This window comes from Falco naumanni, chromosome 5 (assembly GCF_017639655.2).
Source record: "Falco naumanni isolate bFalNau1 chromosome 5, bFalNau1.pat, whole genome shotgun sequence".
Lineage (NCBI taxonomy): Eukaryota > Metazoa > Chordata > Aves > Falconiformes > Falconidae > Falco > Falco naumanni.
Genome location: NC_054058.1, coordinates 51,510,476 through 51,532,957, shown reverse-complemented (window position 1 = coordinate 51,532,957; position 22,482 = coordinate 51,510,476). Strand labels below are relative to the sequence as shown.

The following is a 22,482-nucleotide window of genomic DNA, read 5'->3' as shown; positions in this document are numbered from 1 at the left end:
GAAGAGCTAGATGCATAGAGTTCAGTGTCACCAAATGACAACAGCAGCCTAAGACAGGGAAAGGTAAATGTCTGAGTGCAGCAGAGTTCCAGGAACAGTATGGTCAGATTGTCTGTTTCATAGCTAGATGCTTTTTGTGTGTCACAGAACACTACAGTTTAGGGAACTCCAATTTCATTGCCTCTGTGGGATTAAGATTTCATCATAATATCTCCTCAGCTCAGAAATGACTGAGATGACTAGCATCAACGAAGAGAGTGCTTTTCCCCCCAGAGGAAGAATATTTGTACATGCTTTTTTGCTTACTGCTTCTGCTTTAACATGTATATATGGCGAGCACCTGGTCTATAGCAAGATTGAAGAAGTGAATGCTGTGTCAAACTGGAGTGTAAATTTTGATTACTATGAGTCCATTAGGTAGCGTCATTGGTCACAGTCGCTCTCTGTGGTTTGGCCTCAGTCTTCTCTGGAACTACTTTAACAAATGATGGCATCCCTGTGGATGCATTCCACACTGCAGTCCCATTTTCCTCCCAGTAGGCATCTTTTTACTTGAGCTGCAAAACAGAATTGATGTTGATCACAGACCCAATCACTTTTTAAAATATGGCCTGGTAAATCTTTTTTTCAGCATAAAACACTTTGACCATGGTTTTCAGAGCAAGTTCTGGGCTTCTGTGCTCAAGTAATTTTTTGCGTTTTGAAATACTGCTTGCTATACTTAAATGCTAATTTATATCCTTGTTGTGTATGAAGTACAGAGGTCCAGTGGGGCACTCAGATTTGAAAACTGAAGCGTGATATTTGTCTTTATTTTTAATTCAATACGTGTTTCCGTTTCCTCCAAAAGCCTAAACAAGCTGCAAAATAATATTTCTGGCTTAGATAAACAGTTGACTACCGGAATAAAATTGGATTGATTCATTGCTTAAACTAATCTCAGACACATTTCATTTATTCCACTTATAATTAATACTTTTAAAAATATTTCTTTTGCCTTCTCAGTTTTTGACTGGATTATATTCTTCATTTTGCCAAATCATAGTTACTGCAAAGAAGTTCATTAGATGCAGAAAAAGAAATACTCCAGTAGTGGACTGTATTTTTTTTTTTTTAGTTTGCTTTGTTTCTTTTCAAGAAAGAGAAAATTAAACAAGCTAGATGGAGAATTTTGCCTCAGTTACAAATATAAACCAGCTTAATAGAAATACAGAAATGGTTAGCTGTTAAAAGAGCATCAATATAGCCAAAATATACTGTGCTAAGTGATTTCTCCAGCATAATATAGTACCAATGGTAAATCTGCATCTGAAAACTTGACACTGTTGTATAGGACATTCATCAGTTTAGAAGATGAAGATGTTTAACGCTTCTTAGTGTTTTGGAGAGCTTGTATTTTTAGACACTCACTGTGTGACAGCTCCTACTGATCTGTTTTTGAGAGGTCCAGGTGCATAGCTATTTCTGAAAATCAGGCTGCTTTGAGTGGATTAAATGGATTGTCCAGAGGGGTCAAGGTACTCAAAATCATTAGTCACTCTGTTATTTGGCCGTATTTGTTTTTGAGCCTAATACTGCTGCACTAAACCAGTGTGTCAGCAGGCATATTCACACTGGGATATATTTGTACCTGTTTCACTTTAATGTCTGAATTCTCGAGAGCGTGATTCTGGCTGTCTGATTTCTGTACTGTGTAACTTCTCTTATTAGCTAGCATCCAGTGTTGTGTTAATTGAACAACTAGGTTCTTTAGGAGCCTGTGCAAAGCCTCTCATGTGCTGTCAGGAGATCCTGATTCAGGAGACCAGGTAGGCTAGGTGCCACAGCTCCCTGTTTTTACGTTGGGAGAATGAGAAGGAACCTGGATTCCTGGTGAGTGGCAGAGTCCAGCTCACATCACAGATGATGAATTCATAAAGCTCCTCAAATACTTGGAGGAACTGTACTATTGGTTAATAGCTAAATCATTTGCATATTTGTCTGTGTGTTCAGTAAAGTGTTTTAACATTGAATGGGTTGGACCCTGCCATACCTCCTTTTCATGAAAATGCTGTAGCTTGGGTTGCCATGAGTTTGAACCTGATGACACCAAGGAAGGAAGGGAGATGAAATTAATACAGTGAGCTTTTTGGTGTGCTCTTTAAAGAGGTCTTTGCTCCTGACTTCCAGAACACGTGCGGTGGGAGGTCCCGACATGGAGCCCTGCCTCAGGCACACCTGTTTTTTTTCACTATTAGCTAATCACTGTGGCTCCTTGTGCAGTGTGGGGGAACATCCAGTTGTCCTGGATTGTAGCTTTGTTGTTAAGGGAGAAAGGTAGGCATGGTACTGAAGTACCCTCTTAGTTACCCTCCAGTGACACCTGCTCTTCTTCTGTAAGTCACTTAGGTTGTCAAGTTCCCCCCAGTCGTTCACTTGAGATCAAAATTCTGGTTCTTTGACTTTGCAATATCTGTACTGAATGCCCTGTGCATGTGGATGAAATACGGACTTATGCATTTAGCTTGCATTGTGCTCTTAGTGTCGCGAAACATTATGTATATATGCACGCTGAAGCATGTTGTAATTATTTTGCTTTTCCTCATAAGAAGGAGTTTTGGAGATGCAGGGAGGGAGTCAAGGGTGAAAGGAACATCTGGAGTGAATATGATAGGATGGCTCACTTTGAAATTGCGCTTTGGCCTTTGCTTTTAGAGAGCAGCAAAGTGGCTACTGATTATACCTTAATGACTAAAGATGCATATAAATTCTGCCTGCAAGCATGGCATCTATTCTTCTGGGTGAAACTGGCCCTTTGCAGGTGGCGTAGTTGAATTTCATGCTAAACTTCCCCCAAGTTCTTGCTAAGGTGCAGCTCTGCAATTGTGTAGCAAACATGTAGTTTCTCAGCTTTCTGCATGCTTTATGGAAAGATCCCCTTCGAGATCGTAAAGGGTTTGCATGAATGTGTTTTTCCTGACTCAAGTTTCTTTAATCTTCACTTCTATTTGACAGAGTTTAGCAAAAAATTTGCATTTTATTTAAAAGAGTGTTTCAAAGTAACTGAAACTGCAGCTGGTTTTCAAATTACTTTTAAAGGTCATTTTCAAGCTTTTCTGCAATGGCTAACTAAAAATAACAGTGAATTCAAAACAACCGAACTCTTACCAATAATTACATCTTGACATTTAATCCTGTGTCTTTAAAAATGATTCAGTATGTCTGTATTTGTACATCTATCTATTTTATTTTCTGTTTATTCTTCGATCATTGCATTGGATCTGGAGAAGAGGCTGTGTATTCATAAGTATTGTTTTTTATCTGGCAGTTTTTCTGTGTGGGCTTTAGTGTTTTACATGGTGAATGGAAAACACAATTTTGACAGGTAAAAATAATGTAACCCCTTTTTTTTTTCTCCACTTATATATAGGGCATAATGCAAGATGTGCAATTGCTTGTCATGCCTCAAGGATTTATTTCTCAATGCCCAGATCTTAATCGCAGTAAGTCTATTAATTCTTATACTATAAAATGAAAGGTGTGCTCTGTACCTACTTTCTGTCCTACAAGGTTTCTTAAAACCATGAGTTTCTGTGTACTGGTTTTCAGCTTTGACATGATTGAACCTATTGTTAATACTTTTAAAAAAATTAATATACATATTTTGTTACTCTAGCGTGCCCGACTTGTAATGACTTCCATGGACTTGTGCAGAAAATTATGGAACTGCAGGACATTTTAGCCAAAACATCAGCTAAGGTAGTGTTTACTGAGAGTCATAGCATGGGAAAAATGAGGACTTAGGTTTTAATTGCTCTTTTTGTGCATATATGGGTATGTGCATGTGGGTGTATGTGGAACATCCCTGCATGGTATATTTATACGTTTGTATTTCTATATCTGTGCCTAGTGTCTATACATAAAAATTCCCAGTTTAGAGAGCTTTCTTATGTTTTTATATTTTTATAGAATCATAGCTTTTAGTAGTAAACAGAATCCAAATCCCTGAGTTAGGAAAGGGCTCATAGATGTTCAAGCTCTGTCTATTAGGCTAACAAGTCAATAAACCTAGAACAAACTAAATTACTGTGCTTAGTGCTTATTGCAGCAAGACTTACTGGTTCAAGACTTTTCTAGATCTGAGCTGCCAAAGGCATGTTCAGACAAAATACGTGCAAGACAATGAATTAGAAATCCAAAGCAGAATTTTCTTCTTTTTCCCCCCCTAGAATATCACACCAAAGGCATTCATGCTGGCCAGTGAACATAGACTGGTCTTGTGGTTTTAAATGTCAGTTCTTTAGATGTCTGATGGAATGCTGTTACCTGGCTGATTTGATACACAAATGTTAAAGATGCCTTGGTTGAAGTGGAGAAAAAAAATTGATAACAGGTTGATTTTGAGCTTTACCTCCAATTTTGCCACTCTACTCAGATTCAGGTCTTTTGTGCATAATCTAATATCTGCGAGTAGTTTATGTAGAGCAAGATTCTTGGTCAGTTCACACATACAAAATTGAGAAACCAGGGGCCATACCCATCTTAACCTACTCGGTTTGTTTCATGATGTCCCTGATGTTAGAGAAAGATGAAGTGCATCATGCCTTGCTTCTTAATTTCCATCTCTGAATGGCTGATGGTTTAATCGTATTGTATTTGACAATAATTGTTTTATTATCTTTGACTGCATTTCCCATCATGTATTCTCTCATCCACATGCTTGATAATAAGGGGGACAATTTCAATCATGTTTATATTAATGTGACAACCACTTATAAATTCAAATTTTTTTTTGTGAATTGTATATACAGTTGTCCCAAGCTGAGCAGAGAATGAACAAGTTGGATCAGTGCTACTGTGAAAGGACCTGCACAATGAAAGGCATGACTTATAGAGAGTTTGAATCCTGGACGGATGGCTGTAAGAACTGCACTTGCATGGTATGGCTACTATTTGAGTCGTGACTCAGGAACTCTAGTGTTTCCTCTGATTACAGTTTTATTGAGGCAAATAATGAGAATACTTCCAAGTGTATGCTAGGCAGTAAAAACAAAGTGCTAGAAAACCTGTTCTAAATCTAAGGGATATTATTAATAAATACATTTTCCTGTTGTTTCAGTAGTGCCAACATGTGTAGCTCTACTATATTTCATGTCACCATACACAGATGTTATGCGGTATACTTAGGTGTCATATTATTCCCATGCACTGGGTTGCATTCTCTGGGTAATTAATTCCCTGCTTTTCATCACTATAAACACAGACATTCTCTTAGCAAATGATTTAATAGATTCCTTGTGTCTGATTCCCTTTGGTTGCCTTTGGTTACATCTCAGTAAGCAATAAAGAGGAAAATGTCAGGGTCATATGCATGCTCTGTTATATCGCAAATGAAAAAGATTTGTTGCGTGGATGGAAGATTCCCAAAGGTATCACAATTCCAGAACTGATTGCAAGTATCCTTTCAGGTACCAGACTATGGCATCTTTGTTACTGTCCATACATGTAAAACTCATTAATTCCATTTTAACTCATTAAATGCCTAAACCAAAAGCCATTAGAAATTAGTGGAAAAGCTGCTGTTGTCTGTACTGTACCTTAGATTGATTTGCTATCTATAATTTGCTGAATGGTTCTCCTCAAACTTATTATGATTTTGATCTTTATATTTCTGGAGAGATATTAACTTTCTTTTTAATGTTCTGTGGTTGATGAGAAGAAGACTTAGTCCATGGTATCAAATCTCCTTGATAGCTATTTAAAATTTAGTGTTAAATGCATTACGTATTTTTGTCTTAGATTTTTCTTGCAGCTGTGATATTATTACCTTTTAGAAGTGTATTGTCTCTTATGTAAAATTCAGAAAGCAGAGTATTGTTCTGTGAGGTTGTTATTTCACGGTGATCTGTCAATTTGCTGCTGATTGACAGAATGTTTTACCTCCAAATAGATTTGCCTCTAAAAAAATTAAATATTTATTCATTACCATTTCAAAGAACACATCATACATGTCTAGAAGATTGTATGCATGATATTCTAAAGGTATAGTTTCTGTTCTTGTTATTAAAATAAATATGTTAAAATGTCTTTTTGGGTGTAGTTAGAGAGTTCATTGCAGCTAAAAATAGGTCTTTAAGTTCCTGTGTTTGAGAACATCTCTGCTCTTGCTAAATATAAGTACCAGTTAAACACCTTTTGTTCTTCTAGAATGGTACTGTGCAGTGCGAGGCTTTGATTTGCCCCCTCTCTGACTGCCCACTTAACTCTGCCCTGGCGTATGTGGATGGCAAGTGCTGCAAAGAATGTCAATGTAAGTTTTACTGTGGTGCTTCCTTCTAATGAGTATTTTGAAATCTGTAAAGAAACTGAAGCTTTCTGTAAACCTATCAGGGAAAGAATTGGTCAGGGAATGAAATAATTGAGTTGAGGAACTGGGGAACTTAGACTTCTCTGAAATATTTTGGGAAATTGATAGTCAGAAGTTTTCAGTTTTTCAGGTGTGGATATTTTGTTTTATTTTAGTGATTTTTTTTTTTTAATGCATAGACATTTTATCAGTGTTTAAAAAGAAAAGAAGTTATTTAAGAACCTTTTTGCAGACTTCCATAGTCTATCTTTCAGACCAAATTGCTAGAAATTCAAAAATGATTGCCTGGTGTTTGTTTTGACCAGTGTTTCTAACACCTCTACCACAAGAAGGATGTACTTTCAACCTTATGCTGTAGTGCTAGAAATGGAGGTTCAGATTTATGATTCTTCTTCTGTAATTAAGGGAAGAGAAAACTCATACTAGACCCAAGAGACCAGCAAAACCCAGGCACCTAGAAATGTTCTTTCGCAAAAGGTCAGACAGAATTATGCAGGAAACTGGATAGAGGTAATTCAATATTGTCATTTAAGACAGGTGATTACTTTTTGGTTTTATAGCATTTTGATTTTGTTGCAGATAGGGCCAGAGAAGGGGAATTTTAGGTTAATCACTATCTAGATGGACTTTATGTAATATTTCAGGTTGATTATGGATGTGTATTACATATGTGATGGTTATTTATTTTAGGCTGTGGTGGAATCCATTCTTGAAATTAAGCATGAGATGCACATGCTTCTTTATTCTGTAAATATTGAGATTTTTCTGTGTGGTTTCATCAGTCTTCTGCTGCTGTGTAAAACTCCTTACAGAGTATAGAGAAATATATAACTGGTTGAAATGACATGTTGTAAGATAAAATTCAGGAAGACGTTTTGTACTCCATTGATCTTGCTCCCACAGGAGTTTATTAATATTTAATTGTGTTAAAGTTACACAAACCATCCCATTTTATGAAACCTTATTAACTTACTCAAGTAGATTAATTCTAATTGAGAGGAAATGAGAATTCAAATACTTTTTTTTTTATCCAGCTACACAGAATTTCAATGCATATTAGATGGCTCAGGGATGTGAGATGTGTGGAGTTCAAGCCTCTATTTGAATCTTTGAACATGTTGGCAGAGTTTGAAAACCTGATCCTCTGAAGTACGTTTTTGGACTGCACTACCTGTAAGAGTTGGGAATTCTCCATCCAGATGTTAGTGGGAAAGTGGTCACATCATATGAATTCTTATGAAGTTGTTTTTTATTGGGAGTCTTGACAAAGGTCAAGAAATGTGAATGAACTTATGGACATTGACCTTGTCATAAGGCATTGCTGCTTACTCCAATTAAGATGCAGTTCTGGTGCAGCACACTGTGAAGTTTACTCTGATATTGTCTTTTTGATATTCTTAATATTATCAAAAGCCTTTTAGCTTCCAGTGTTGCTAATTTGATGCCAGTACGTGATTCAAATTATACCTAACATGCACACATGTAACTCTTGTGAAAAACTCCCCAAAAATGATTAGATCAAAAAATATATATCAAAATTGCTTTTGAAAAATTATTCCTAATTTCATGTAGGTTATTTAAAATGCTTTTTTTTAATAAAAAAAATCAAACAACTTTTAAAGTGGCCAAATCCCTGGAACGAAAGGATGGAGAGTGTAAATTGGAGTCCCATTGACAAGATAGTTAAATTCCAGTGAAAGAGATTAAAGAGTGGAAGTTAGAGGCAATGGAGACTGCAGGACCCTCACTTATTCTCCAGGCCGGTTTGGTGGAAATGCTGAGTTGTCACTGAGTTCACATATATATATGTATATGCTAGCTGTATCCTGTCTTCTTGGTGTCTTCAGCTCCAGGTCTGAGCTGATAGAGGTCAGTATGCTTGATGACCACAGTTCTTGCTGGAGGGGTCAAAGCAGATTTCCTCCATTTGGATAGATTCTGAGAATAACTTTTTCATTTTCAATTCTTAGAACAGTATCAGAGGGTGTAGCATCTGACTAAATTATGCAGAGTGAACACAGATGGCTTATAATTGGGAAAAGATCTAATTAGGGTTTGTTGCTCACAGAACCACTAACCTTAGTATTGGACATTTGGTCATAAATGCTGAGAGAAAGTGCTGCCTAACACACTGTTCTTTAGCTGGGTTTAGTGCTTGCTTCAAGACAAAACTTGTATGGATATCTGTGTGTCCTTCCTGGTATTTGTGGTACCTTATACCAGGTGATGGGCTGTTTCTGCCGAACTGTTGTGTGAGTAGAACTGCCCAGGCAGTGGTAGCTGTGTCAGCCCTGTGGCTGCATCTCACCCAGTGCTGAGTCCTTCCCTCCATGCTTCTTGTTTTCTTCTGCTGGTGTTTGAACAAAGCCACCGGTCATCAAAAGAGCAGGGGGTGTGTCTGATTTAATGACAACTGGCATAGATGAATAGAAGTGTATAGCACTTAAGTGACCAGCAAGCAGACTTCCCAGGTTTTTTGTTTTATTTTTTTCTTCTTTTTTTCTTCCCCGCACCCTCCAAGTGATTGAGGATGGGTTCATTCTGCATGTCTTTAGACATGTAGAATTTGGGAATATAATCTGAAGTGGCTTCAATTATAGTAGTAAATAAAATAGGACAGGCACAGTCCTGTAGCCCTGAGGGCTAGGTGGCACTTCTGGCTCTTATCTACATGGCTAAACTTTTTTCCCCTTCCCCCTGAACAGAGTATCTGCATCCATATGGCTGAGTAGGTATGGGCTCTGATCAGCGCTGTCCCCCCAGCCGTGCCTGGCATTGCTTCAGAGCATGTTGGCTGGTAGAGGTCAAAATGGGGCCATCGTGTGTGCTAATGCTTAAACTGCATGGAGGAGTACAGACTGTCATCAAGTGCTCTGAAGGCTGTTGTCATGTATTGTTTCATTTACCTGTTGCGTTTCATTTACTAGTTACAGACATCACCAGTGAGGCTCTCTTGATAGCCAGTGAAGGAGACTGGCATCTCCAGAGGGCGCTTGGTGCTGAGAGGGGCTGGAAGGGATGGGACGAATTGCCTTCTGGGGGTGGATGCCTGTTTCCATGCACTGTATAGGGAGCCCAGGCGATGAGATTAGATACCAAACTTTCAGACAGCTAAAGCTGTGAGGTTAATCTTTCCATCAGTTACTGTAATGCATATCAGGTATGTCAGATAAGAATGGAAAGTGCCGGATTTTTAAGCCTGATTCTGACATCAAGCAGTTATGCTAGGAGACTTGTGGGCGCCTACCACACTGCCAGGTTCTAGGAATTGAACTTCAGCTTTACATACTGGACAGTGCAGCTTTGTTGTATCTCATTTGATGACATTTTCAATGTTTTAGAAATTTCACCAGAACTGACACTTCATGTTTTTCTTAAATGTTTAAGTTCAGGGAAGAACACTTAGTAAGGAACGTTGTAGATTTCTTTTTTAACCGTTATTGCTTTGACTTTGGTTCTTCTTTGAGCCCAAAGAAAAAAAACCTGACAACTCAAACCCTGACCTTCTCCCCTGACTCTGTACCTTTGTTTGAGGACTTTCAGACAACTTGTTCTGTATTGTCTTGTGTGAAGGTCGATGCTGGTAGCATAAGGAATGGCAATGCATGCAAATTATCATTGTGTTTCTATTAGCTGTAATGGGCTAAAAGAACCAACAGTCTTCCAAGGCACATAAATTGGCCAGCATGTTGGATATATGCTTCAACTGCAGACAAGCTATTCAACACAAAATTCAGTCCAGCTACCAGAGCATACATTTCAGATCAATGGGAGCTTTCTGTGTAGAATTGTTTGGAGCTGGAAGGCAGAGACTACTTTCTTTTTGATTCCCAATGCAATTTTGAACCTATCTGAGAAGGTATGTGCAAGAGATCATTAACTCTTTTCTCCTTTGCAGAGACAAATGCATTATGTGGTGATAGGCACTGATACGAATCAGGGAGAGATTAAGCTCCCCTACTGACCCTATAAAGTATTGCTTTAGACCACGGACTTGGCTTAAGAAGTACAAGGATGAGTTCATTTATTTTAAGTGAATTGTGGAAGGACTGCCAATGTCTTAGTAGCTGAGGCAATTGGTACTTGGTCAGCAAATCTTTTTATGGTAACATTTTTATTAGTCAGTGTGATAATACTAAGGCATCACTTCCAATAGCTATGTGATATATGCTTTTTTTTTTTTTTAAATGGAGCCAGTGTATTTTTAACAAACTAGCTGATTTTCATTTTCTTTAAGGCCAGAAGTGATATTTGTACCAGTACCTGGTGCAGTAATAGTTCCCATTACCAAAGACTGATCTCCAGGAAGAAACTGCTCTCTTCGCATCACTGTCCTCCTTGCAGTGACACTGAAGATACTTACAGACCTAATTCCAAAATGTTTAAGTCTATCCTAAAATATTGCAATGGAGGTTAAAGTCTGAGCCATTATGCTCAAATCTGCGGGCTGTGATTTTTCCATGCACTTGCTTTTTTTGTGAAACAGGACGTTTGATGGTTTTCTGGTTCATTGTAACCAAATCTGCACTCTAACACAAATATTTTAAGCAACTGTGTGAAGCATAGGACTGTACTGGATCAGCTCACACTGCTGTTGCTAGCAGGTGTGGAGAGTGAGTGTGTAAAGGGGTTATATAACCCGGAAAGGATTTTTGAACAAAATTAAACACAAATATGGATGTGGTAGCTCTTATAACGTGCATGGGTTTCAGATGCAGTGATCTGTATTGCTAGTTTACAGAAACTTTTAATTTTATAATTAAAATCAAGGGGATTTCCCTTCTTGCTCTTCATGAAGCACTGTTTTTTCCCCCAGAGTAAACACACTCTTCTGCAAGCTCCAGATCACAGAGAGAAGCTGTGAAAGCCCGTCTGCTACTCATTTGCACAGCAATTGACCATCATCAAGAGTGTAAAAAATTTATTTAGAAACTTAAGGGATATTGATTAAGCTTCCTCTGAAATCCATCATTTATCCAGGTGGATTGAAGTATTATGGACTTAAGCCTGTGCTGCTCACTAAATTTCATCTTTTGCAAAATTGCCACCTTTTTTCTGGGCTGAAGGAGTGACACCATCTTACCTCAGGTGATGTCCATCAGTAGCAGGGTGGCATGCCAGCCCCCGCCTTGTTCATCCAGGTGCTGGAGGAGCTTCTCCTTCGTTCAGTGTGGCACAGAGGAGAGGCTGCAGCTCAGAGAACTGATTGAATGACAGGATTAGTGAGCACTGACTGAACATGCCGTGTTACCCTTGCAGTAAATCAGAAGAAGGGCCAGCCTGGAAACCAAAATGCTGCTGCAGCAGGCTGGCTGGGACACGGCATGAATCTGAGGGCTGCAGGACATTCAGTAGGCTCAGGGAGACAGAGCGGGCAGTACTGGAGGAAGACGAGGCAGTTTTTAGCAGTGAAGCAATGATTAGTCATTTAATCATAGTTTTTTTTAAGAAATGCACACTACATAAAGGAGAAGCAACATTCTGGCTAATGCAAAATATTATAAATATTTTTAAAAATAAAAAAATAAATATTTATGTGTGGCTTTTTAAAGATACAAGTGCAAATAGAGCATAATTTCTGTTATTTTAAGATTTTTTTAAATAGGAAAAATCAGATAAATTAGCCTGCTTCAGAATAGTACTATAAGATGCCTGGAATATAGCCAGCACTGTATTATTTCCTAGACCCATGTTATTTATTATAGCTTCCTGCAGTCAGGATGCGGAACTTCTGAAGATGATTTAGCATTTAGCAGAATAGTGTCCATTCAGCCTCTGCTTTCTGGATCTTCTATGCTGAAGTGATTTGCATCAATCTTACTTCTTAGGACTTTGAATCACACACAATGATAGTATCACACTGTAATGACACATAAAAAGCACTATATACACACTTGTACTACTGAGATGAATTACACTGTACTTTACTGCCCGTTTATACCATTTTATTACTTCAGCAACTCTGTGTCTTCAAAAGAAAGACAGTATTTATATTCATTTAGAAATAGGACACAAATAATTTATCTAAAGAAGTATTTCTGAAGGGAAAAGTATCCTTGAACTCATGTAGGTCAATAAAATCAGTAGAGCTATTTTAGATTTACAAAGCTGTAGTGAAAAAGCATAATTGATATATGTATCATTTGTGAATCCTGCATAGCTCCTACACTCTGAGTCTCACAGAAGGGTTGAAGTGGAAAGGGGTCTCTGGAGGTCACCTGGTCCAGCCTCCCAGCAGGGTCACCTAGAGCAGGCTGTCAAAGACCGTATCCAGACAGCTTTTGAATATCTACACAGATGGAGACTCCACAACCTCTCTGGGCAACCTGTGCCAGCGTTCGGTCACCCTCACAGTAAAAAAGTGCTTTCTTGTGTCCAAATGGATTTTCTTGTTTAAATTCCTGCCCATTGCATCTTGTCCTGTCACTGGGCGCCACTGAGAACAGTCTGGCTCTCTCTTCTTTGTTCCCTTCCATCAGGAGTTTGCGCATGTTGGGAAGATCTGAGACCCTTCTCTTCTCTAGAAAGTATAGGCTTCTCAGGAAGCTGAGGATTGGGACACTTTTAAGGATGTTTTGGGGCCTTTCCTGTGCTGAACTCAAAGCCAGCTGAAGACAGTGGGAAGACTCCCCTTGGCTTTGGTAGGCAATCTCACCCTTGACCCTAGATGCTTGGTCTCTCCTATGTTTTTCTATGGTGAAGCTATAGAAATTTTCAAACTACTCATACCATAGAAATATGTTTGATGTATATATGTGATATATCTGATGGCAGAGTTATCAGGGGATTTTTAGTGCAGAGCTTGTAGTCTCCAATGACCTTTGTTCTTTGAAAGCTGGGCAGTGTAATGCCGTCAGAAGGGAAATCCTGAGTCTTTCATTTATGGTTCCCTTCTGAGCAGGAAACTCATTTCTTGTATATCTGTGGTTCTGTGTAAATTAAAATATAGCTTACAGTAAATTGAAATTCAGCTTATAGTAATTGGACTTCTCAGAATATTTTGCTCCTTATGTTTCCTTTCCTCCTTCCCCATGTCCTTTAAATTCTGTTGTTCCATGTTAGCAGAGGAGGACTGGGGGAGTCGGTGCACTGTGCCTCAGTCAGACTTTTCATGCATCAAAGTGTGGCTTCCTCCTAGGCAAGTGGCTTTTATCTGTTCTGGACCCCATGCATTGTGGAATTCCACTGAAAGATTCTAGAACTGGAGGCAATGTATCAGTATATGAGGAGAATTCCAGTTAATGGTAAAGTCATCTAGTTTTAATCTTACTGTATGCCTGAGGAATGAATTCTAAAATGAAGTATGCTTAAGAAAATCCTTATTCATTAAAATACATTACACTGAATATGTAGCAATCTGCACTAAAGAAGAAATTGAAAACATAATATTGGTAATTTTATTGGTAGTGAATTAAAAATATTTTTTTTACATGGGAAATTTTGCTGTAGGCCATGCTCTGCTCTCCCCTGCTCTTCTTACAACCTATTTTGTCAAGACTGTCTGGGAAAAGAACCTATTTTTTCCATTCTTTTATTATTATGTTCTTACCAGGGAGTTCACAAAATATGAAATACCTGCAGCGTGTTATTATTATTTTAGTTTATTTCCAGTGCAAATAAAACATTAACATATGTTAGAGATGAATATTGTGGCTTTCAGACAACTGGGAGTGGACAGATTGGCAGTTCCAGTCTCTAATAAGTTACTACCCTGACATTAGTAATTCTGATTCACCAGAATTTGCATAGTCAGGTGGCTATGAAATAATAAAAATTTTCTAGTTCTATTTATAATTCTAAAAATCACCTAGGATATGTGGGTGTTCACATCACATGGCTGTGCATTGATTTCAATATGTTTGTTCTCATCAGTGGTGTGCTAATGTCGCTCCGCACCTGCATCATTGGAATGTGGGTTTGTGGTTTGGGTTTTTTTTGTTTGTTTTGTTTAATTAGTTTTTTTTTTGTTGTTGTTTTGTTGTTCTTTTTTTGTCCCATAACCAAGAGCAGATTGCCAAATCAGCAGCTTGTAGCTGATGTTCTAGTTTCTGCCTGGAGCTTTTCGTCTGTAGGTCTTGCAAATTTTTGTAGTACCGGTAACAATGATCTTTAATGGGCATGTGTGCTGAAAAGAGCAGAACTTGACTTTAGCTGAAAACCCCAAACTGCACTTTTTGGGCAAGGTCATAGATAGGAAGTTGGAAGCGGAGCTTCATGGAGCTGGATAGAACAAAATACCAAAACCCAGCCAAGCAAACAAGATTCATGGCTTGTTGTGACCTGAGTGAAAGGCCAGTTTGCACCCAACATAGTCTTAATCATAACAGGATTGCCATGTTGAAAAGGGTCACCTGGATGAAAAGCTGGCCTGGGGGAGACACTGGTAGGGGCCAGTGGGAGTGTAAAAGAAGGCACACATACAGTTTTCTGACTGTGCCTGTTCATGTGAAGTGAAAAAATGGGAAGGTTGTGAAGGCTGAAACATAATAAATAAGATACCGAAAAACTCCCACCACAAAACTGTCAATAATATGATCTTATTTCCCTGGCAGTCTAAGGAAGGAATGGTAAAATATGAGTGAAGTTGATTCAGGGAGATTAATATAAAATAATGTAAACTGTTGCCCTTTATTTGTCTTTTTGTAAACATAATGACTTCTAAACCAGTGGCTTTCAGTCTTTTGGACTGCAGAAGCTTGAATTTTTTTAGTGGAAACATGTAGTGGTTTAAATGTTTTACTGCTTGGTTTACTTCTCTTAGCCATCACTTGCAGATATCTGAAGTGTGATGTATAGACCTCCAGGCTGTTATTGATCACTGTTTCTACATTTGTCAGCTCAGAAAATATATTTGCCTTCCAATATTGGCCACTTTGTCCCATGTGAGATACAACTTTAGAACTGAAATCTCAGCAGATATGGTCTAACAGTCCTTTCTCATACTGTCCTCATCTGCTTGTTTCGTAGATGTTTTCATCATGCTATATCCAGAAACTTTTTAGATCCTCAGGGCACATAAATGAGAAATTAAATCTGAGTATAGCATAGAAGAGATAACAATCTTGCATACGACTGTTGGGAATTTCTCAGACAAGGTTCTTAATAGTAGTAGCATATGACTTCAAAAATGCTTAAATCTTTTCCTTGGTTGTCTGTGGCTCTGTGTGTGTAGGGTTGGTGGTATGATGTAAGCATCTAATGACAAATTTTTCGTTTTATAACTTTGCAATATTTTATTGCAGAGGTGCTGTAAATAAATGTAGGAATAAATGAATGCATTTTTAAAAATAGAAAATTAAAATAAACATACAAATAAATAAAGGATTCACATCCTTATTTTTATGCATCAGTTCAACCATCTTGATTCACACATTTGCACCTTTGCTCCCGTTTCCAATGTGACATCTTGAGCCCCATGAAAACTCAGTGGAAGTAATGGATTGATTCTTATAGTGTGAGCAAACAGATTAAAAATCCTCATCTTTCTGTACTCTGAAAGCTAGTCTGTGTGTACCTTGCAACAACGGTCTTTAGTCATCTGGGAGGCTATTTACCAGTACTGTTTACAGCAAGTCCCAATCATTCTTCTTTCTTGCTGACAATTGATGACAGACAGCAAGAGCGCCCTGTCCTTCATTCTTTCCAATAAAGTTCCATGTTTTGAAGTCTAACATCATCTAAACATATGTGGACAGATATCAAGGTCTGTTAAATGAAATCCTAAGGTAGCTGTTGAAACAAAATGTTTTGCATTACAGAAGAAACTCTTCCTTTGGAGAATGATAGCCTTTGCATTTTTTTGCCCCCCAAATTGTGAAGGTCGTACTGTGAAATAAATGGGATGCTGTGTTTTGGACTGCGGTTCTTAGCAGACCATGGTTGACTTGCAAGGAGGGAGATACAGTAAGCAAATTTATTTAAGGACCTGTACTTTTATTGCTAGTAATTGCTTATATTAAGGTAGCTTTAAAACCTGCTGTTACGAAGACCTATCGGTCTAGCTACTGTACACATGAAAGGCAGTCCTCTGTGCTGCAGGATTTGGCAGTTTGGAGTGTGAGAGAAGAGATAAGATGCTAAATATAGAGCCAAAAATATGGGGGGAGTGAGGGAAAACTAAAATAAATGAGTCATTGTCCTGTCAGGCTTCTCTCTCAGGTGTGACTGTACACTTCTGGCTAGGTGTTCATGAGCTCTGGCTTGGAGCTGTTGGCAGTGTGGGCTAAGTCTTGGTTTCATATTCAGAATTGTGTCCTCCAGGAAATGGATGCACTGTGTTGCTGATATTTATTGAAGACTTGAGGGAAAAATGTTTCTTTTTTCTTAAGATATTTTACTCCCATTGTTCTAGCTCTTAGAACGATAGAATTTACAGGGAGGGGGAAGGAGAAGCTAATTTGACTTTTCAATTTAATTCAACATTGTGATAAGGTTATTTTGTGTCTTCAGAGCACATTGCTAGCATTATGGTTATTTGCTCCTCGCATTTCTCATGGAGATACTGAAGTATTCCCCATGTATTGAGGTGATGTGATCACAAGCAAAGGGTGATGGATTCATTTTCTCAATCCCAATAAAGTTCCCTCTAACAAAACCAGATTATTCCATGGGAAAGATAGTACTTGCTCTTGGCAGAGTAACACCCCAAATGTCTTATCTGTCAAGTTTGATCATTGTAACTCCTCTGTTCCTTTATAATGCTACCAAATACCCATACTAGGTCTCTGCAATTAATGAAAACAAGGTGTTTACTCATAATATACTGATAACAAATGGAAATGTTTATCAATGTAAACTGCTGGTTTTAACTCGTGTTTTTGAGTTTGAAAAAAATTTAAACCGTTGAGAACAGGCTTCATAAAATTCATTGAGTATTTTGTCTTAATGCTATTTAACTCATTCCAGTAATTTCTGAGTTTCTTGGAAATGAAATTAATTCCATTTAAAGATGTACCTTTTGTACCTTTTTCTTTTCTGTGCCATTGAAATTGCAGAATTCTACTTTGCCTTACGCAGATTTGATGCTAACAGGCAATAATCAAAAATGAAATCTTTGTTTTATCTGTATTTTCTGATTCTTGGTTTCTGTATAAAGGTAGTGGTAGACAAAATAAAAGCAAGAAAACAAGTTGGCTGATGTATCAGTAAAATGGAAGTATTGCATCTGCCCTAGAGATTGGCATACACTACAGCCCCATATAGACAAACACACCAGGTTGCACAAGCATGTGAAGTCTGAGTCTTACGTCTGGAGAGGTCTCCCTGAGGAAAATAGAGTGTTTACATAGATATGAGTTGTGTTACGTTTGTGTGGTTTGTTTTCTTTTTTAAATTATCAGTGACTCTAAGGCTTTCTTTCATTGATGTAGTTCCCAAACAGCAAAGGAATAATCACATTAACAGTTGCTATGAACTCCAGCTTGCTTTTTCTGTGGCTGGTTTTGGGCATCAGTGGCTACACTCTGGAGAAATGAGCTATGACAAAGCAGACTCTGTGAACATCTGCTCCTGCTACTATTTTTACATTTTTAATTATTTCAAATCCTGAACTGACTTTAGATATGAAGTATTGTATTGTTTGGGAATGCACAATGGATAACAGTAACTTCTAGTAGCCTTGAGAAACAGGGGCATGATGTTAGATGTACAGTAGGTTTCTATTTAGAGTTGTCTTTTGAAAATTTCCAGCACTATTGGTAGCACCTGATTTTTTTTTAGATTAGTTTTTGATTAAATGCTGTCTGATAATCAATGTTGAGAGTAAGTATATAACAAATTTGGAAAGCCAATTTGCATAGCTGACTTTAATCAAGATTTCAAAAAATGCATTTACCATGCTGTCTGTCTTTAAAAAACTTTGGCTGAACTAATGCTGAGGACTTAGCTTAAGAACATTAAGTAGAGTTCTCTGGAGCATTTGTGATTATGCCAACTAATCCTGTCATTCTGCATGAACTGAGGGAGGGAGATGATGGGTCTCAGAAGAGGGATGGGTGGATAGGTCGATTCCTTATGCAGGAACAAAAATGGGTGGAGGAAGAGTTGGGAGTGTGAAACCCTGTTCAGTTCCCGTGCACAGCTGGGTGCAGGTGCTTTGAAAGAATGGAGATCTAGCAACAACAGTAGATACGGTGTTCTGCCTGTGCACTAATCTGTTCCTGGGAATGTTTAAACGCGTTAAACTGGCCAGTGCCATTATGCAGATAAGGCATACATGGTTGTTACTGTAACATGCAAATTAACATGGGGCTGCCGTCTGTAGGGGAAGTGAAAGCACTTGGATTTGAGAGCAGAGCAGATGCAGTGAAATGGAGCTACATGATGCCAGGTCACAGGATGTTGTGCTGTCACCAGGGAGGAATGTGCAGCAAAGTCATGGTGCAGAATCTGTAGCTAAAAGGTCTGTGGACATTGTTCTGGGCCAAGGAGAGTCTGGTTGAGAATGGGAATGTCTGTAGGGTGCCTGATGGTCACTTCCCTATGGATGTAGTCTGTGGGTGCTTAAATAACATGACAAGCTTTTGGTCAAAACCCCTCACAGCTGTTGGAAGTAGCTGTAAATTTTTGGAGCAGAAGCTGTTTGGAACCTCTGTGGCTTGGGAGCATGAAGATGTTGCTTCCAAGTTCTTTTCACCCAAGTAAATGCCAAATTTACTATTTCGCAGTGAACGGAGTATTTTTGCTGTTTGCATAGGATGTTTTTTAATGCTTTCAAATGAAAGACTGGCAAAATCTCTGAAGGTGCTGCCATTCAGAGGTACTTGCCTTCTACTAAACATGCTTACCGTGATATGTGTTCACAGGGCTGCAGAAGCAACCATCTCACTAGTCGCATGCAGAAACGTGTCTCTAAAAATGATGCATAATTGGTGCACTCTATGTTTTCATGGCAAATCTGGGCAGAATATCCTGATGAATAAGATGCTTTATTTCCCACCCCCCACACTGTTTGAAGTCTCTGTGGAGCAGAGGAAGTTACCCTGTGTGAGCTCCGTTGCAGGAGTAGCTGTCCTGCCTTGTCATGTCCATGGGCAGTCTTAACTTACAATGTGACAATAGAGAACACAACCTTCTTTTTATGTAGTAAATAAATGCTGATGGATGATAACTATTTAGCTCTCATAGGTTTAAAATAGTGACTCAAAAGTGTGTAGGACTTTAGCAGATCTTCATTGCTTTCAACACTCAGTCCTAATCAATTAGTTGGATGTCATCCTGCATATGAAACCCTGTGACCTGAGGCTTTTTGATAGCTGTATCTGTGAATTTGTGTCATGAAGTATAAGGTATTCTACAGAGATGTCCATTTAGTTTTCTACACGTTGCCATTTTTCTCTTTGAACAAAGTTTTCAGAAAAGCACCTTTTACAGCTAGCCCAGCAGTCCAGCTGAGAGAAGGTGGAACTGAAGCAGAAATTTCCCCATCATTAGTAGTTGTCAGCTTTTGATACAATATCTATTTGCACCTTCACTAAATACAATTATGTCACTACTATTGTGGTTAGATGACATAAGGAGTCCATCAGACAACATCTAATCCCACTTTTATGAGGATTAAGGGGGCATGTAATGTTTGCATTGAAGTTCTCTTGGTCTGGCAGACTGTTGTGCTATTTATAAACCTTTAATAGAATTGTAGTACAGCGGTCATATAATTACTATTAACCTTAATTACTTTTCTTCTCTTGACTCTCTAAGAGTTTTGTCTTGGCATTTGATTTTATTGTTTGACATTTTGCTGTGAAAGTTGCTTGAGTATTGGATGGCCACCATAGTTAATTTGGCATAAAATGGGTGGGCATTTTGATTACATTAGTCATGCCCAAGTTTTCAAAATCCTATGTTTAGAGTCCAAAATATTCCAATTCTGTTTAACAAGCAGAATATGGTCCACTGCTCTAAAGCCAAAGTCGTGCATGTCTGTCAGTGGAAATATTTTGGCGGCCGTATTTAACCAAGCTGAAGTTGCAGTGTGGGTAGCAATAAAGCCATTTTTAAGGGAAGCTGACATCAAACACATTGTCCAGATTGGATCTTTGCTTAATTGGAGACAGCTCCCTTTGTGCAGTGTGATGTCCGCTGGCTTTGGTTGGTTGCAGTCTCTTTCCCAGGCTCCCTGTCCAGCAGCCTACTGTAAAAGTTTTACTTCATCTGTCATGAGTGTTTGCCTCAGCTGAACTGATGTGAACAGAGTTTTTAGTTGCATTTTTATGTGCTTTTTCAATGTTCAGATTGCTTTTTTAGTCTTTAAGGAGGCATTGCTGAGCCCTCGATCTGGGGCTCCGATGAATTCCACAGACTACCCAGCAAGAACACAGGGGATAGATGAATTATGTCATTTCGCCATAGTTGTTGATGGGAAATAAAGGAATGTGAGAGGTAGGTGAAAGAATACATAATTTTAGATTGACTCCTTGCCAATGTGACTAAAGAGCCTGTTAGTGTTGTTGGAGGTGGCTCACGACACAGATGCTCTTAAATGATCATAGCAGTACTGCAGAGCAGTGACTTTGTGTTTCAATTGTAATAGAGACATTTAGCTTTTTTGGGCTAACAAGAAGTAAGATAAAATATTAATTGATTCCTTATCATTATGAGATTTCAAATTGGATTTTCTTTTTTCAGCTGAGGAAGCAGAAGCAGATATATGCAGCTTTTCAGCAATGATTGACTGGAAAAATCAGCAATGTATTTTCCAGCTTGAAATCTGGAACAATTTTGAATTGTTGAGGGAGATGGCGTGAAATGAAGCAAGTCTCCAGCCTCACTGACTGCAGTAGCAGAGGAGCTTGTGCTCTCCAGAGAATACGCAAAGAAGAAATAATGCCCGAATCCCTGCAAAGATAAATGAGAAAGGGGTGAGAGCAGTGCCTAGTAATGGTGTGGCAGTCGAGAGACAGAAATATTCAGGAATGGTGACGCTTATCTCTGTATTTCTAAGGGTAAAACCACACAGTCCACAGTCGTTCTGCACTATGTAAGCTTGCAATGTAGGATGAATGGGTCTTACACAATGCCCAAGCCTTGGTCTCTGAATAGTGTAAAACTTAATCAAGGAGATTCCAAGGAGGAGGTTGGAAAATGAAATGAATGAGATAGGATTTTTTTTTTTTAGATGCTAATTTTAGGTGGTGCCCCTGCCCCCCCCAGCATATGTGAACAAAGGATGTAGGAACATAGACTTATGTTCCTACAGATTTAAATTGTACATTTACAATTACTGACAAATTTCACAAAACTTCAAGTCACATCTGCCACTCAGTGGGCAATGATGAATACAAGAAGGTAAAGTGGATTGAGGAGTTCACCAGTGTGCTAAACTTTCTGCTTTCCCTTGGTGATAAGTCTGAATCAAAACCAGCTTAGATACCACAGGGAAGAGTACATGCATTCCTCAGAGGAAGGCATATGCAATCTAGGTAGCAGGAGTGATAAATACAGAAATGAGAAAATGTACTACTACCCTGTGAACTTAGCAATCGGAAGGCAGGAGTTAGCTAGATCATTGATTTGGCATGCACATTTTAAGAAATGCAGAAGGAAAGTGTCATTTGGAGGCCAGTGGGAAGAAGAAAGGGTTGTGGAAGAGAAGTCATAGTTTGGCAGACTGTTGATAATTCACTGAGTGGGCACAACAGCCAGCAGGCTCCTGAAAGATTCTTTTCGCTGGATGAATTTAGAGAAGATGCGATGTCATCACAATGTGTTAAATAATACTACTACAGGGAATAGCTGTATTATCACTACAGTTGTGTAAATATAAGCAGACCTTGCTAATAATTTTTTAGACCCTGTACTGATGTCTATCAAGGTAATATTTGATCACCTTCTGTATACAAATAGATTAAGAGTAGTTGGACTTCCTAGCAGGTTTTCTAGACTTCCTGTTTCATCCTGTTAGAAACCCATGCTTTGAATAATGAATGTTGTTTTAGGTACTGGGGGAATGTGGAATTTTGATGGCAAGAGGAAATGCTTGATGTAATTCGGCTGTAGATAAAATCCTACATAGGCAATAACTATCAAGTTCTGGAACAACTAATCATCAGGTAATTTCTTGACTGTGACTCAGTCTGTTGAATGAAAGGACTTGGGAAGATGAAAGATGGTATGTTTCCCCAGAGAGATACCAATCA

General features: G+C 38.5%; 1 protein-coding gene across 1 annotated transcript in view; it reads left to right on the top strand.

The window, feature by feature from the left end:
* Window positions 1-22,482, top strand: part of NELL2 (neural EGFL like 2) — a 150,170-nt gene that overhangs the window by 34,686 nt on the left and 93,002 nt on the right. The window contains exons 6-9 of the mRNA XM_040596657.1: window positions 3,410-3,482; window positions 3,656-3,738; window positions 4,791-4,919; window positions 6,187-6,289. Coding sequence (XP_040452591.1) covers window positions 3,410-3,482; window positions 3,656-3,738; window positions 4,791-4,919; window positions 6,187-6,289 — 388 coding nt within the window. The remainder of the gene's footprint in view (window positions 1-3,409; window positions 3,483-3,655; window positions 3,739-4,790; window positions 4,920-6,186; window positions 6,290-22,482) is intronic.